Here is a 15,000-nt window from a genome sequence, read left to right on the forward strand (position 1 = left end):
ATTTTACCTAATATTTTCAAAAACTATTCTTTCAAACTATCTTCACATATTTGCTTTTCCAAAATCACGTATATTGTTTCCTGTTCTCTCTCTCTCTCTCTCTCTCTCTCTCTCTCTCTCTCTCTCTCTCTCTCTCTCTCTCTCTCTCTCTCTCCATTTTCAACCGGTATTTATAATTCACGATCTCTGCCTTCATCCATAATCTTCTTTCATTCTTTCCATACTATTTTTTTTATCTTGCTTCCTTCACATTTCTATTTACTTTAGTCTGTCATATCACGTTTTTCAAAGATGTCCCTCCTTGTACGTACACATATCTTTTCCTACATGTGTTCTCGTACTTTCCTTGGCACGAGTGCAGTGCTCGTAGTATATGCTGAAGTGGTTATGCCTTCAAAGCTCGAAATTGTAAATGGTTGGCAGCAGAATCTGAATAGGACAGTGGCCTGGGATCTTTTAAAGCCTGGCAAACATTTAAAGCCTTATGTATCTTTTCTCTCTCTCTCTCTCTCTCTCTCTCTCTCTCTCTCTCTCTCTCTCTCTCTCTCTCTCTCTCTCTCACACACACACAATGTTATAACCTAATGCAGTTTCTTGACGTTGGACTTGTTGTTATATATCCTTCTCTTGGTAATAATTTTTCTGTGGGAATGTAGGTCTAGACAAAAAGAGGTTCTTCCTTTTCACTGGTCGCATAAAACATTCAAAATTATATATAATATAAAGCTGTCTACAAATATATGAAAAGGCAGATTGGTTTACTTCCGTCTCCCGTATTTTGCGTCGTTATAACTGTGGAAAAAGACAACTGACATCATTCCCTCTCATTTTGGGTCAAATACTTTTACCCATTTTACTCATCTAGGTTAATCTTGGTTTAGTTTAGCAGCCCGCATGTAGTAGGTATTTACAACCAAAGAATATATGCAATTTTTACTGTGTTTAATCTGTGATTTTCTGGAAAAAATAATCAACTGACCTAGATCGTGGACGAATAATGAATGAGGGAGAAACTAGCTTCCATTATGCACTTCATATTGATATCGTCACTTCTAAAGCTTCCAGATATTTAATGAAGAATTGCTTGAAATTATAAAATGTTATTTTGTCATACTGTTGAAATCTGACATTCATATGAATTTCTAAAAAATTTGAATTTTAATTTAGCTACGAAAATGTTATGACTATCTTTAAACATTTAAAACGTCTCAAGATGTCATTAAAAGTACGTGAGTTGTTGGCAGTGAAATAACAAACAAATGAGTTAGTGTTGTTTCTTATGCGACTTATAAAGCGCGTGAAATTATTTCCTGTGAAACATAATTGTGAACCTTTAACAGCAGAGGTTTGACCTCTTCTTCCAAACGACTTGTAAGAAACACTTTTAAAACTTCACGAAAACTGGGAATAAGTGAAGTTTTACATGACACAGGAAAGATAATGAGATGAAAAGAAACGATTTCCCTGGAATAAGAAGTTTAGATGGACTTTAGCCTTGGTGTTCTCAGCTGCTCGTTGGACTTTCGAATCTGCAACAGAGTGAGTGATTCTTTTTTTTATTTTCCTTTCCTTCGTTTTTTCTTTACATCTTCCTCTCTCTCACTCTCCTTATATCATTTCCTTCATTAAGAGACCACGAAACAAAAAGAGTAAATGTAAAATGAAGGAAGTTGGTTTTCTTTGTGGTACTCTAGTTGCTCTTGTAGATATTCTTTATTCTTTTTTATTTACAAGTATCCGTCACTTGTTAGATGACGCCATATTTTGATGATAAATTAATGTTTCTGTATAAGCACACACACAGACCATCACACACACACACACACACACACACACACATATATATATATATATATATATATATATATATATATATATATATATGTATATATATATATTTATGTATCTATCTTTATATATATATATATATATATATATATATATATACATACAAATATATATATTATATATATATATATATATATATATATATATATATATATATATATATATATATATGTGTGTGTGTGTGTGTGTGTGTGTGTGTGTGTGTGTGTGTGTGTGTGTGTGTGTGTGTGTGTGTGTGTATAGCCGATTTTTTTTTTCCTGTAATATGCCACTTTCCTTCTTGGAGGTGGTTTCAGAATAATACCAAGACAGTAGACGCTGGCACCTTCAGCCTCATAATTAGCAGAGCGTCATACCCCTACACTATCTGGGCTACATACCTCCCTGTCCTACCTGCAGTCCTGCACTTTCTTCCGGATATTTTGATAATTTCAGAACCATCATATTATGCCTTCTCGGTTATGGGGAATTCTCACTTGAAATCACGATTACCTGCGACTACTTGCGTATGGCACTTGCTGTACGTCCACATAAGTGTATTTTGAGAAAGAGGCTGAGGTTTATCGTCAAAATCTGACTTATACCGTTTCCAAGGTGAATGTTTGTATATAAGAATATAAGACACACCAATCAAGAGTTTTGTATAGACTGAAAATGTAGATCTGTTGAACTTTCCATTTTAATTACGCAAATTTTTCGAAACTGAATAGCAAGTGGGAGGACAGGTAAACGAAGACCCCCCTTTCTGCATTGCCAGCATGACAAACCTTTCAGGAAAAGGTGATTAGTGTGTGTGTGTGTGTGTATATATATGTACATACATACATATATATACATATGTGTATGTATGTGTGTGAGTGTATGTAAGTATATATATCATGAAGTACAAACTTTCGTCTCTTTCAGTGTTTAAAGGAATAATGAACAAAATTAGAGGATTATGATCTTTAAATGAGTGTCCCCAACTTGGTGATTAGCTCATCCAACTTCAATTTGACACTTTTATTTCATTGCTTTGTCTTGTCTTTGGTTAAGCAGCATAGGAATTACGTTAATACACAGAGAACAGACTTGACAAAGGATTCGTCTTAATGAGAAGGAACAGTTTTTCTCAGCGAGATAACGATGGGCTATTACCGTTGGGTATATTCTGAGGGTCACTGGGTGTCTACAAAAGCGGGTTCTGCTTTGCGTAGTTTCCGGAAATAATTCTCTCAATAACTGATTTTAGCGTTATTCGTTTGTGCTTGAAGCATTGCTCTGCGGTTATGAATCAGTTAGCCTACTTGCACTTTCACGTGGAAAATAGTAAGATATTTGGTGGCATATCTCGCAGTGGAAGAAAATTTTAGAGCAAATTATACTGTACATCATATCAATTAAAACAAAATCCGCTTTATAAAGAAAATTAACTAGTGAGCGGGAGAAATCCAAAAATGCTATTAGGACCAATTATTTTTTCCAAGAAATGGCCGAGGATTGTGCATCCTTTTTTAAGTCCAATATAATGACCTGAAACCCCAGCTTTCATGCAAAAGAGGCTTGTCTCCTAAAACTTGTAGAAGGAAAAGAATCAAGGAGAGCAAGACTAAGAAAAGAGGGACACACAAAAATAAATGGGAAGAAGAGGGAGGTAACTCAAGAAAGAACAGAGGAAGAGAAAGGAATTTGGTGAAGAATGTAGCATTATCTTGTGAATGATTTGGAAAAAGAAAGATTTAGGAAGAAGAAGACAAATTACAGTCTATTCGTGAAATTCCGAGTTCCGCTCCTTGATATACTCACGTAATGCTAAGTAGCAGAGACATTGGATATCTTTTTTTTTTTTCAGTGTTGAGCCTAAGTTGATTAGGACAGTTTGAAAAGTATACTTAATTATCTAAAGGGAGAGTAATCCCTAAGCGGCACCATTGGATAAGATTATGGAAAATTCCAAGAAAATGTTTTAGCAAATTTTTAAGAATAAATGAGGGAGAGAGAGAGAGGTAATAATGCAAGAAACGTGAGCTAACGAGCCCAAAAACCTTAAGTTTACAATTCATGAGCACAAGATAGGACCACCCAGGCAGCCATTGTATTTTATCTACATCTTTTCGACCTCCACGTGACGTGACCCCAGTTGGAGTAACACGCATATTTTCGTTCTATTTATTCTTACTTTTCCTCTTCGTCTCAAACATATTCATTTCCCCTGAAGGTTGCTTGGTTATTTCCCATTAATTAGGTTCCTAAAGGTGACATACCGGTCTTATAAACCACAAGTTCAAACAACTTCTGTCTGTACTTTTCTTATATTAATTTAGGATTGCTAGTGTCGGTGAAATAGCTTGCTACGGAAAAAAGAGAATGAATTTGTTGCCCCCCCCCTCTCTCTCTCTCTCTCTCTCTCTCTCTCTCTCTCTCTCTCTCTCTCTCTCTCTCTCTCTCTCTCTCTTATATTCCATGCAGGCCATCCGAGCCTATTTTAAAATTAAATTCAGGGTTCATTAGAGGGCATCCAGAGATCGTAGCAATTAATGAATGGTTAGAAGTTCATGAACAGTTTAATTGCTGACACGAACCTTTTACCTGTTCAATGGGTTGTGACATAATTATTTGCTGGCGAGCGAGTGAGTGTCCATTCCATTCGAAACTAGGTTATGTTGAATGGAACTATATCCTTCGAAAATGTGTTTTACCTTGTGGGGAACAGCAGCCTTTGAGACAAAGCACTTTTGATCAGAATTACCTAAAATCAGTATCACTGGACTCCAGCCAGATAATAATGCACAACAATACTTCTTGCATCAAATATAGTATCTGTTTTCTTGCAAGCAGACTATTGAATACCTGCTCACAAAAAAATAACAATAAAGGCATCTAAGCAACCATCAAATAATATTTCAGCAAGGGATCAATAGTTTAACCAATTATTAATCTCTTTCCTATTGTTAAATCATTAGTTATTTTTTTACTTTCCTTATTCATGGAATTTTACATCAGTTTTGCCCATTAAAACTTTTAGTTTATTGCATCTACATCAATTTAAAGTATACCTACTGGGAGTCATGAACTGAGTGGAGTTATTTGATTTTGTTGATTGTGCTTGCTGGTGATATTGTGGAAAATCTTCAAATACCGGTAAAAAAAATAAAAAGCTTGAAGGTTAAAATAATGATGGTAGTTGGAAGCCAGTCGATGGAAAATTTAACACGTCTATGCTTATAGGTGAAAAACTTCATATCACTGATATAAACGGATAATTATTCAAGCGATACCGTAATCACATAAATAAACAATGATCGGGAGGAGAAAAAATGCTTTAGTCTTTTAGATTTATGAATTTGCATCAGCTGAACTTAGCCTCACCTGGTAAAGATACTTCTGAAGTAAAATAACATAATATATGATGTAAAACGGAATATTCTTATAGAAATGAAAGATTTCGTAAGTCAGACAATATGGCTCTCAGGATGTTGGAACAAGTACCGATGAATCTGCAGAATAACAGCAACCTGATGGGGATCAACTCGGTTGGATAATCTGTATTCAGAGGGTAATCCTACCCTAAAATAAACTTTCTTTCGAAATTCTTAGCCTTTGGTAGTCATAAAATAGAATTATGCACTAATAGAGAAGAACTGTAGGGCCTTTAGTAAAGTATTACCATGAACATCTAGCGAATATGTCCAGGTTGCTGTAAGTTCAAGAAGTGCAAGTTCATTATCTACCTCTCGACTTGGTGCGAATCAAGCCTCTTCCTCACAGAAACAAGAAGAATTCGAGTAAGCTTTAGTGAAGTAATGCTGACAAAACCCAGCAAGTGGGCTTAAACCAAGAAATAATTCACATACTGTGTAAAGTCAATATCTCCCCACCATCCTCGTGCAATTAAACTTTCGCCCTCAACTAAAATGTATATCAGGTAACTTTAGAGAAAAAGTTGCCGAAAATGTAAATACAATATCTACCCTAAATAAGCATAACAGGAACCTTAGTAAACAAGTACTCTGTGTACTGAGGTTTATTATTTCCCACAAGCTTTGGCATACTTTAAGGGCTTTGTCCATTACCTCACAAGAACATAAGATGAAGCATCTTATATATATATATATATATATATATATATATATATATATATATATATATATATATATATATATATATATATATATATATATAATATATATATATATATATATATATATATGTATATATATGTGTGTGTGTGTTTAAGGACACTACATAAATTATTTTGAGAGAAGCTGAATAACGCAGAACGGTATTAAGGAAAATATGTATCAAAAGATAGTAAGAAAATAATGAAGAATATAATCGCCTTGCTTAAAACTTGAGGCTGAACGTGACACTGGATAGTCTTCCTGGATATAACGGGATCATAGGGATTACGAAGACTAATTTTTGTTAGTTAAGATTATTTTTTTATGTTGCCAGAGGGCACAAGGGATGAAGAGCTTTAAGAGAAAACTGAATTCAATCGTAAGCTTATCCAGTGCAGTACATAGACCTGACGTGAAGTGCAAGCAGAATTTGAACTTCAAATTGCAATTTTTTTCGTTTGCATTCACAGTTCCCATTCTGGACTGGAGGTTTCTTGTAAATAAAAGGGCAAACTTTCGCTGGTTTGCATTTGTTCCACAGTTGTAATTAACAGCTGGTAACGGAGCAACGGCATGCAAATAGAGAGTACCTTGTGTTAGTAACACCAAAGGAATTCAGACACTAGGATTAATGAAGCAGGAATTGCGCCGCGAATTTGTTGCTAGGTTACGGAAAAGTCGGAGGGAGAGAGAGATTTAAGGTTTTTAAGAAACTAATCGTTATGTTGACGTTGAAGAATTGCGTGAGTTCAGCCTACACCAGGATTAACGTGCATGAATGTGATCTATGTGACCAAGACATGAAGGTGTCGACTTTTTTCTGAAGTATAGGAAATGATTTGAACTGACACTAAGGTCTAATGAAGGACTTGGAGCATCAAATACCACTGACTATTTCTGTACTAATTAAGTTTCCATCTTAAAGGATAGCTTATTTTGTTACTAGAGATGAGAAAAAAAATATATGATCAGAACTGGAATTTAAGTTAGGCCTTTAAAAATCGGTTGGAGTTGTCAGCCCAATAGAGGTTTTTTTTTTGCTATATATGTAGTGTTTCAACCATCCTGTATTCAAGATAGATCAGACAGACACTTCACAATATCCTGAGGGCACCACCATGCCATTGATGTAAATATGATGTCTTTTCCCCTGACTCGCGAATGGGCTTCAGCCCACAAACGCTTTCTCTTTTTTATCATTACGAAAATGTGCAGCTACTACCTAAGCAAATGGGGACGTCATCACCATCTTGTACAACCCCTGGAATTGGCTGATGACACTGATCTTTCACCAAGTGAAGACAAGCGCTAGCAACCACTTCTTCAGTCACATACTGCAAAAATTATTTTCTATTCAGTATAAAACTATCATTATCCGTTTTACACAGTCGTCTGATGCCCGGAATCCTACCATTTTGACTCGTATTTGTATCTCATTACTTTCCTGGGTGTAAAGGGAAACTTCAAAACCATTTTGAAGCATTTTCGTACTGACTAGCCCAGGAGATTTTTGGCAACTATTCAGTAGCCGCGGTCTTGTACGCCGCTGTGTACATATCCATGTAGAGTAAGCTAATCTTTTTTATTTGCACACGTACCTGACCCCTATTATTTCCTACTATTTTATTTTAAGTTCATTCACTCAACTTCACATAGTTTCACCAGCTTCAAACATTCGTGTGAAACGATCATTGTACAGTTTTTTCTATTAAATGATGAATATCTTCTCAATTCAGATAAATGCAAGGATGGTCCTTGTAGGCCAGTGGTTAAATGCCCGCCTCACAAGTAACAGGTCCCTTGTTCAGTTCTGGGGCGAGCAGGAATGTATTACGGCCGTTCTGTAAAATCCGGTTGTACCTCTGTTGACCTGGAATGGCGAAGTAAGTGCCTGGTAGTTATCAACTCTGGTGTGTCGCTCCTAGGTGAAGGGTCTGGGTCTCTTAACTCAACCGCCCCCACCCAACCCTCAAAAAGAAAGAAGAAATTAAAAAACTCAGCGAGACCAGGAAGACGACCCTTTCAGAAACCACACCCTGAAAATAAAAGGCTTTACCACTCTGTTTCCTATAGTTAAATGCACTACTTCCATTTACGAAAAAATCAGTTAAAGGATAAGGTACATACATTACGATTTTCAGATCGTACAACTTCTATGAACAACAGGATTAATCGAAAATGTCATTTATAACAAAGAAAAGAATAAGTGTAAAATCGAATAACTGAGACTTTGGCAAACTGGATTTTAAAACCAATAATGGCAGGTAACTCAATTTCCATTTCCAGCTCCCCTCATTTTCAATGTTGGGAAGACTTTTTTTTTCCCCGTTAGAGGAATATATTCTACAATATTGCCTGTAATATTGTTGAAAATAAACCATTCTGACAAGAAAAAGAAAAAAAAAAAGCTAGATGCCCTCCTGCTTCAAGTATTTACCAGAAATCCTTACAATTATTAATATCCTTTTCTTTAACTTATTATTAGTTTAGAAATGCAATTCAGAAATACGCTTAAGTTTTGTAAATTAAAATGTTTTCCGTAAATACCTGGTACCATATTAATTGAGAATATGATCATCTTCATTCACACCTAAATACATCACTGATGTCTTTTACTCTTAAATATAATCACTGCTTGAAGGAGTAACTGTTAATATTATTCAAAACTGACTGTATTAAAGGTGATGCAGGCTGAACGGCAACTGTGCAGTACCACGAAAGCCTTTTTTCAACTATGAATTTACGATATTCCGAAACTGTTACAGAACTTATCTACATATCAAACGAGCGCAGAAACATTTCACTGGAATATCATTTGTGTAATTACATATTGAGAAAAATAAATTAGGTAATTATCCGCTGGAGGGAAATCAACCGTAAATTTGGATTTAATTACACTAAATCCAGAATATGCAACTGGAAGGTGGGATTAACATATAATTGATATTTTGATTTTTACTTTCTTCCTCAGTGAGCGAAAAGATTCAAGTAACTGAGTCACTGGAAACATTGTATAAATAGGCGTGCAGTGCTTACAAACTTGTCTTCACACGTGCGCAAACATTTTAGGTAACCAATGTTCGCGCAAAAGTTGTCTTTTGAAGTTATGGCTTCTTGAACGACAGTAACAGAGAGCGAGAGAGCTGCATAAAAATCGACCGTTCCCTCTTTAGCTTCTTATTACTATGCACATATCTACAAAATAAAATTCACCTTACATATACAGTAGTAGTTATGATCATAATCTAAGCTATTTTTTTTTACTAACTACTGTACTTGGCGTTGTCTGACTTATATTCCTCAAATTTGTAAAACAACATCCTACCCATGTTGATGAACTTCTCGGTCCTGCATCTCCGCCAGACCTTTCATCTGCCGTTATCTTTCCTTTCTCAGTTTCTCCCTCTTCACCAGTCTCTCTCTCTCTCTCTCTCTCTCTCTCTCTCTCTCTCTCTCTCTCTCTCTCTCTCTCATCTGCCCTTAAAAAAATGATTGCCCTTTACCCAGTCCCTTATTCCACTTCTATTATCAACTCAACCATTGAACCTGGAGGGAGGTTATACTTTATGTTCACTCTTGTTTGTTTATTTTTTTAGTTTGTCTTCCTTCTCTGTGTGTTTGTCAGTCAAATGCTTAAAAATATTATTGTATTTCAAAGATATTATCTGGAGAGATGAACGATGAGCCAGACTGTTTTTATCAGATTTTGATAAATATTTGGATTCAGTTTGTCTTTTTGTTAATGTTCATAAGAAGATACTTCAAGAGGTATGGTTGTATTTCGATTGAATAACGGGGGGCGTTAGTTGTACGAAAATGTAGACTTGGCGGATTATCTCGCTTGTTTGCATGAGTTCGGAAGGCCATACTAGGCCTCTTACAGTATAACTATAACTTGCTACGCTTGCGGACCGTAACCAAGCACGGACCGGTATCTGGTACAAGGCCAGGATAATCTAAAACATAAGCTTGGTTGGATATTGAAATGGATCTAGATCGAGAATCAGATTCAAATTAGCCTTTGCATTGTATTACAGTGAATTTATCTGAATGTCGATCCATAACTTTTATATCGTAATCTATTTCAAATAGTTATCGATTGATTCAATGCAGTTTTGTAGAGAGGTGAACTGTGAGCTAAGTGAGAGTTGACTAGATCTTGAGGTAGATTCATTTGCGGATCTAGTTCCGGATTCAGAATAGCATGTGCATTGATTAAATGTTATAGAGTTATGGGCTCCTGGCTAAGAACCTTTCCCTGGGTTGTCAAATTTATCTGGATTAAAGATGTCGATCTGGGTGCAAATTCAGGATTTCTCTTTTTATGATACTAAGAAAATTGCAGAATGTGTAGAATTTTGACTGATTTCACTGATAAAATATTCGTTGTTTTGTCTAGGACCTGATGTCAACAGTTCGATTTTAGAAAATGAAATTCCTCTGGTGTGTTCATTTTCATCTACACACTAATCCTATATTCGTACCTAATTCACTCTTGATCTCATTCATTTCTTTTGTGATGAACTTCCGCTTGACCTTTGTATCGTCTTTGTTATTTGATGCCCATGAGCTGCAGTCACCACCAATAATGTATAAGCTACCAAAGCAATTTTATATATGAGTTATTCCATCATTCATCCCTAAGCAGAAAAACTATAAAAAAGAAAATCATCAGTTCATTGAAAGCCTCTCTCCCGGCGATAAATCAAACCCACGGCACTTGCACTGCAATCACGATAACATTCCTTGCAATCATTCCATCTTTTCTACGTCAGGCATTTTATCAGATGAAGAGACAAACCACCCACAGGAAGATTATCGAAAGACAAAACCGGGATGTCTGATTTTGATTTGATGGAGGTTAATTCCTGGCAATTTTAACATATTTTTCCTCAGTTTTCGAAATTGCTTCCTGGTAATTTACCTGAAACTTTGCGAGCAAAGTTACCCATAATCTTATCAGCATTTTTCCTTGCGCTCTCTGATATTGTTTCCTGCAGTTTCGCATTTCCGTGGAATAAAACTTATTACCTCTGGTCTTGACTCGGAGAGCCAAGTTCATATTTTTCTAGGTGTGAATATTGCGTTTCTCTTTAGTAAGTGTAAATTTCTTTGATTGAAAAAATGGAAATGACTTCTGAATAACTTTAATCGTTCTTGTTTTGACTGCAGTACTCATTTATGTTGTGTGAATTAATATCCCTCCTAATTCACGCACATATATCTAAAGAAAATAGACATCCATTATCCATCGTAGTAATATTTTCACAAATTGCAAAAGAGAAGAAAGCAAAAGAAAAAAAACAATATACAGAGAATAGTAAAGGAAATGCCACATAGAGGAAATAACATCAGCACTAATAGATAAGTAAGTCAGTTAATAAAGGAAAAGAACGCGGTTCCTTACAGCAGTAAAGTAGGCTCTGATAAGGTTACGAGTACCGGCATCCATAAAATACCCAGCTGGTCTTTCCACAGACTTCATTAAAAAAAAAAGAAACTACCTTTTATACTGAAAGGTAAGATATCATGACATATCAGCAGAATAAGAAGATATACCAAAGACGACCTTCGAATTTTCTTGATGAAATAAATATTTTTGAAAATGGCCAAGCATAACATCTTCCATCGATGCTTTATTTCATCGTTGTCAAACAGGGAAACTTTACTTGAAGCAACTTTTCTTCTCAACATATAGATCACAAAATGCTACTTACATCGCAACTAGCGACTTTTGTTTCAGCAACGAAAACATTATTATACCTTTCTCTGTAGATATAAAAATAAAATAAAAAAATAGGCACAATACCTACCTCTCTAAAACATCAGGTTACACGGCTTTGAGTGCCTTAAAAAGCAACTACTTTTAAATTCTAGATATACAATCCCTAATTCCAACGAGGGCTTACCTTGAAGTTGTGTGTGTAGGAATCTAGTATGAACTTTGACCTTCTCGCAAGCTCAGAGCGGTCATGCACCTTGTGACGTCCAGATGATGTCTCCCGAGCATCAAAACTGCAAATAATAATGATAGCAATAGAACAGATTTTATTAAAGAAAACAAAAGTCATGAATTTACACACCAAACGTCCACAAAATATAATGATGGTTTTCTGCTTTACAGTTAATTTTTGCCCTGCGTAACATAGGAGAATGCCCAGGAATGTTGTCATAGCGTAGGAGAGTTTAAACGATAACATGACATTTGCATCCTGGGCGTTGAGATTATTATTATGTACATCTTTTCTATTGTGCAGTTTAAATCATAAGCCCAGACTCAAAACGTTTTAGCCACTTCTTCGTGAGAAACATCATTTGCCCTCGGGATTACAAAGTGAAGATGATTATTTAAGGTGCACATTGATATTCTTAGTTTCAAGAATTCCTCTTTGTTAGTCAAATGGCTTCTTTGTGACAATTACTTCTTCTTTCATTAATGCTTAAATTATTTTCCAAACAGAAGGGTAGTGTTGACAAGTAACTGAATTTTGGATATTTTTACACTAGCCTATTAACCTTTCGTCAGAATTAGGTATGCTGTTCATTGTTCGATCGACAAATATTCCAAGGTGCAAAGGAAAAGGTTTGTGTAATCCTACATTCATTCCTACCTCTTGTTTGGCTAATGTAAGCACCTAAGAAGTATGCAGTAAATTTAGGAGGCAAGGCGTGATCTTTACTCAGAATCAAAAAGCGTGTTACGACTTCGTTTACTGGAAGGAAAAGTAATGCAGAGGAACATCTAATTTTCTGTTTAATTGACAGGTCTTTGCTATACCGAAGTCGTAAACTTTGGTTTCTTATTCTCTTATGGGCGTTTGGCGGAATATACATGTGCTTATAACTGCTTAGCATGTGCTTCTCTTTTGCTATTACCTGCCCTTCTTTCAGAATAAGTCAGCACTGATTTGGAACTAAGTCAAGGGTCAGTCATAAAAAAAATGTATAGGTTATGGGCTCTTAGTCTTACTATGTGAAGAACAAAAGAACAAGATACTGGATACATGGATATCATACCGCTGATGTCGACTTCTGAAATGGGAAGGATGTGCTATTCTTAGTGTATTTCGTAATGATAACTGATTTTTGGTATAGGCAGTTCCTTTGTGGAGTTAAAAACGAGGTTTGCTACCCAGTGATAGTTGCTTATAGTATAAAAAAAATCAGGAATGCCAGTGGCTGAGACACATTTGGCTGGTTTACAATTGCCCAGGAGGCAAAATCTCAAGTACCGTACCACTTTGATATGTATAAAGTTAGCAAAATATCCCAAAAAGATCTCTTCAAATATAAAGGGGAGTCTGTGTGTCAGAGATTGTTTATGACACTTGTTTATATCTGATTGACCGTTGGGGCGTTACCTGTATCCTCATAACAACGTTCCAGATATCACTAGATGCTATACATACTTGAAGGTGCGGTGAGAACAAAACTCACCCTATAGGAGGCTTGCCGACAAAGGCACGGAGCATTACAAACACAAATAATATTGCAGAGCTATTTCATAAATTAGTGAGAATAGGGGGGAATAAAAGTCATCTCTCTCTCTCTCTCTCTCTCTCTCTCTCTCTCTCTCTCTCTCTCTCTCTCACACACACACGCAAACGCACACATAAAATGAATTCCTCTACACTTCATAATATCAAACAAGATTTGTTTTATGTACAGAGTATCAAAGTGGGTTGAAAATTTGCCATCCCCTTCCCTAAGAGCCTTCTCATCTGCTCACACGAAGGATTTTATTAAAAAATTTAATAGCCTCAACATACCTCTGAATAATATCAACGAGCTCGTGGAGAGTGTATCAGAGGCACTTTCTTTCGGAATGTGATTTTGTGTCAAAAATAAAGTCGCCAAAAGCATTTGTGTAGTCAAAAAAGAGATAAGGCATGTATATGTGTATGTGTATAATTATATATATATATATATATATATATATATATATATATATATATATATAGATATATATATATATATATATATATATATATATATATATATATATATATATATATATATATATATATATATATATATATATATATATATATATATATATATATATATATATATATATATATATAATGTGGAACTAATCAACACATGAGCATGTGTTTCACGGAGATAAGTTTCTGACTCACATCGAGATCAGAACCCAGGTCGCTCAAAGTAATGGCAAGGGGCGCTACCAACTAACCCACAAAGGTGTGGGTCAGTTAGCAGCGCCCTTGCCTTTAATTTGAGAGACCTGGTTTCATCCGATGTGAGTCAAATATATATATATATATATATATATATATATATATATATATATATATATATATATATATATATATATATATATATGTCCAAGTAATTTACTCAATGTTCAAAGTTTAGTAAACATAAATATCTAAAAATACCGACATTATACTTGGAAAATTTTAAGATTTCAATAAATTTAGCTCTAACACTCGTTATTATACTTACTAAAGATACATCATGATATTTCCCTTCCAATAACGTTCAGTGTCTCTCTTGGTAGTCTGTATTTAAAAAGAAATCGTATAGCTCGACATTTACAGAACACCATACAGTATAGCTCAGACATTTACAGAATACTATATAGTACAGCTAAGACATTTACTGAATACTATACGGAAGTTATACAAAATATGTCAGAAAAATATGATGCTCAGTATCGCAAAGACCATCTGAACACAATTGATGGGTGAGATACAATCCTGGAACTTTATGTATTGTCATAAATAATAGAGAATCTGGACAGAGTACTGACTGGAATGAGTGTATTTCAAAAGCATTTAGCTACATACAGGGAAAATTCTGAAAGCCCCCGCCATCAGTTAAACCAACAACATGAACCTGCAAGATGGACAAGAGAAGCCAGAAGTTATAGATGAAATTATCTTGCAAATCATTCTAAAACCAGATATTCTTTAAAGATTCCAGGTGCTTGTTGAAAGGTATCAAATCAATTAACTTCCTGATCTTTGATCATCAGAGGATCATCAAGCAAACAGCTTGATGATCCAGTAGCAAACATGAGGTGAGC

The 15,000-nt window shown here is 35.3% G+C and overlaps 1 protein-coding gene across 1 annotated transcript in view; it reads right to left on the minus strand.

The window, feature by feature from the left end:
- Window positions 1-15,000, minus strand: part of LOC136828740 (irregular chiasm C-roughest protein-like) — a 212,209-nt gene that overhangs the window by 132,806 nt on the left and 64,403 nt on the right. Inside the window, exon 4 of the mRNA XM_067086927.1 lies at window positions 11,858-11,963. Coding sequence (XP_066943028.1) covers window positions 11,858-11,963 — 106 coding nt within the window. The remainder of the gene's footprint in view (window positions 1-11,857; window positions 11,964-15,000) is intronic.

The sequence above is a fragment of the Macrobrachium rosenbergii genome, chromosome 43, assembly GCF_040412425.1.
Source record: "Macrobrachium rosenbergii isolate ZJJX-2024 chromosome 43, ASM4041242v1, whole genome shotgun sequence".
Lineage (NCBI taxonomy): Eukaryota > Metazoa > Arthropoda > Malacostraca > Decapoda > Palaemonidae > Macrobrachium > Macrobrachium rosenbergii.